Raw genomic sequence first — 2,667 nt, forward strand, 5'->3', positions numbered from 1 at the left:
AAATTAGGAAGATTAATTTATTTTGAAATATTTTATACTAAAAAATAAAAGAAACGGAAAACGGACACTCGCAAATATAAACAATATATATCTTGGATATATTTCTCCATTTCCAGGCGTTTCTAAAAATGCGCCTTAACGCGAAAGCCTTTGAGGTTCCATTAGACATTAACCCATTACCTACCAGTGATCTCATATGAGATCACTTAAGAATTACAAATTTCGTAATTATCTGTTGAGATGCTCTGTGTTTCTTTCAACTGATTTTGAATATAATAAAGAATTTCGTAAAATAACTTAGGAACATAAATTGTGACCAAAGTTTGGTGGCAGATTTTAAATCGGAACTCTTGAGCACAAAGTATGAAAAGGCTTCCAGTTTCATTGAAATATGAGATTGCCAAGGAAATTTCAATTTATCATTGCAGTAATATTGTCAAATTTCTACTGTTGAGCTTTGTGAGACCACTACTGAGACGCCTCCGAAAAAAAAGAAAACCGTTGGAAAACAATTTATAGCAGAGACTCCAGCTAAGAAGATCTGAAGAAGGAATTGTAATTCCGAAATATCATTGGACTCTAGATAACCAAATTACAACAAGTATATAATCCATTATTTTTTGTTTTATAGTGCATTGTTGTACCATTCTAAACTTTTTATTCTTTAAATTTCTACGTATCCTCTCCAGTTGACACAGTTTCTCTGATATTTCAGATAACCAGAAGACACTGGCAGTAAAGAATACTTCAGTGGTCGGAATCAACGTTTACCATCTTTTAACCCTTTAGTGTTCAAACCGGCTATATCCGGCCCAAATATTCTACTCATTTTATGCTCAAACTGGCTAGAACCAGTATCTCACACCTACCCTGCAATGTCATTCTAAAAATAAACAGCTACATCTTTCAACCCTTGAAGCTACAAGATAATACCAGATTAACTTTTGAAAATGTAAATGAATAAGGATTACTTTTGACATATTAATTTGAACGCTAAAGGGTTAAAGATTAAAGGAAAACATCACAAGGAACAGATATAACTCGGAATATGTAAACACATGATGGAATTACTGTGGAATATTTCTTTTGAGTGAAACTATTAGCAAAATATCTCTGCTTCACTGTCTGGAATATGTTAAAGATGATATGGTATTCTAATTAAACTTGTCTTACAAAGGAGTTTGAGGTATCTTCAGATATTGACTGAGAGAAGATTAACAGAAATATTAGTTTGTCCAGAAAGTTCTGAGTGTTTTTAAGCTTAATCGTTTAACGCATCATTGAACACATCTGAAACATGACACAGTTAAAACTTTGGCATTGCTTGAAGTGGTAGTGCATCTCTTCCTTGTTCCTGACTAAAACTAGATTGATCTTTTATTCTTGTGACCCTTTATTCGCATTTGAAATGGATAACCAGAAATTCCATATTCGTGTTGTAATGCTTTTCTTATTTAAAAAGGGGGAAAATGCTGCAAAGACTTGCAAAAACATTTGTGAAGTTTATGGTGATGATGCTGTGGGTGAATCGACTGTTCGAAGGTGGTTTGCGAAATTTAAAACTGGAGAGTTTAGCTTGGAAGATGACAGTCGCAGTGGAAGACCCTCAAAATTGGATGAAGAGGTTTTGAAGGCAAAAATCGAAGGAAACTCAAATATCACGACGAGAGAACTTGCAAAGGAGCTCGAAGTTTCTAAAAGTACGGCTCATGAACACCTGGTGAAGCTTGGATACAATTCTCGCTATAATGTGTGGGTCCCTCACAAACTCTCAGAAAAGAATTGCTCGGATCGGTATTCCGTTTGTGATATGCTTTTGAAACGGAATGAAAGTACCCCTTTTTTGAAACAACTTGTAACTGGAGATGAAAAATTGATTGTGTACGAAAAGACAGTGCGGAAAAGATCCTGGAGTTTACACAAAGACCCCTCAAAACAGCAGCTAAAGACAAATATCCATACCAAAAAAGCTATGCTTTGTGTTTGGTGGGATCATAAAGGCATTATTTATTATGAGCTTCTCCCACGAAACCAGGCCATTAATTCTGACGTGTACTGTCGTCAGCTGGCTAAATTGAACCAAAAAATCAAAGAACTGAGGCCGGAGATTGCCAACACGAAAGGGGTAGTGTTCCAAGAAGACAATGCCCGACCACATGTATCTTTGGCTACCCGAACAAAGTTACATGAACTTGGCTGGGATCTCTTACCTCATCCACCATATTCTCCTGATATTGCGCCATCTAGCTACCACTTGTTTTTCTCTCTACAGAACTCAATGCAAGGAAAAACATTTAAAGATTTAGATGGAGTCAAAATGCATCTAGATAACTTTTTTTCTTCAAAACCAGTCAAATTCTACGCTGATGGAATATTGAAATTGCCTGATAGATGGGCAAAGGTCATTAATAATAATGGAAATTATTTCATTGAATAAAATTTATTGAAAGGTCAATTATTTATATCCCTGTTTGCATATTAAAAAATGCTCAGAACTTTCTGGACAACCTTATATAAGAATAAATACTTGTTAGGTGTAAAAGAAATTAAGTTCAGAAAAAGGAAAACATCTGAAGATTGTGGTAAGAGAAGGAAAATGATGGAAGAGGAATTCTGTGAAGGCAATGTTAAGTGTAAATCAGAATTTGAAAATAATGATTTTCTTCA

At 34.8% G+C, this 2,667-nt stretch overlaps 1 protein-coding gene across 1 annotated transcript; it reads left to right on the forward strand.

The window, feature by feature from the left end:
- Nucleotides 1–24: 24 nt before the first annotated feature.
- LOC128251294 (histone-lysine N-methyltransferase SETMAR-like) lies at nt 25–2,455 on the forward strand. Its single transcript, XM_052978173.1, has 2 exons — nt 25–601; nt 716–2,455. The coding sequence occupies exon 2, from the start codon at nt 1,409–1,411 to the stop codon at nt 2,435–2,437; it is 1,029 nt and encodes a 342-aa protein (XP_052834133.1). The 5' UTR covers nt 25–601; nt 716–1,408; the 3' UTR covers nt 2,438–2,455.
- Nucleotides 2,456–2,667: the final 212 nt, after the last annotated feature.

Source organism: Octopus bimaculoides, chromosome 30 (genome assembly GCF_001194135.2).
Source record: "Octopus bimaculoides isolate UCB-OBI-ISO-001 chromosome 30, ASM119413v2, whole genome shotgun sequence".
In the NCBI taxonomy this organism is placed as follows: domain Eukaryota; kingdom Metazoa; phylum Mollusca; class Cephalopoda; order Octopoda; family Octopodidae; genus Octopus; species Octopus bimaculoides.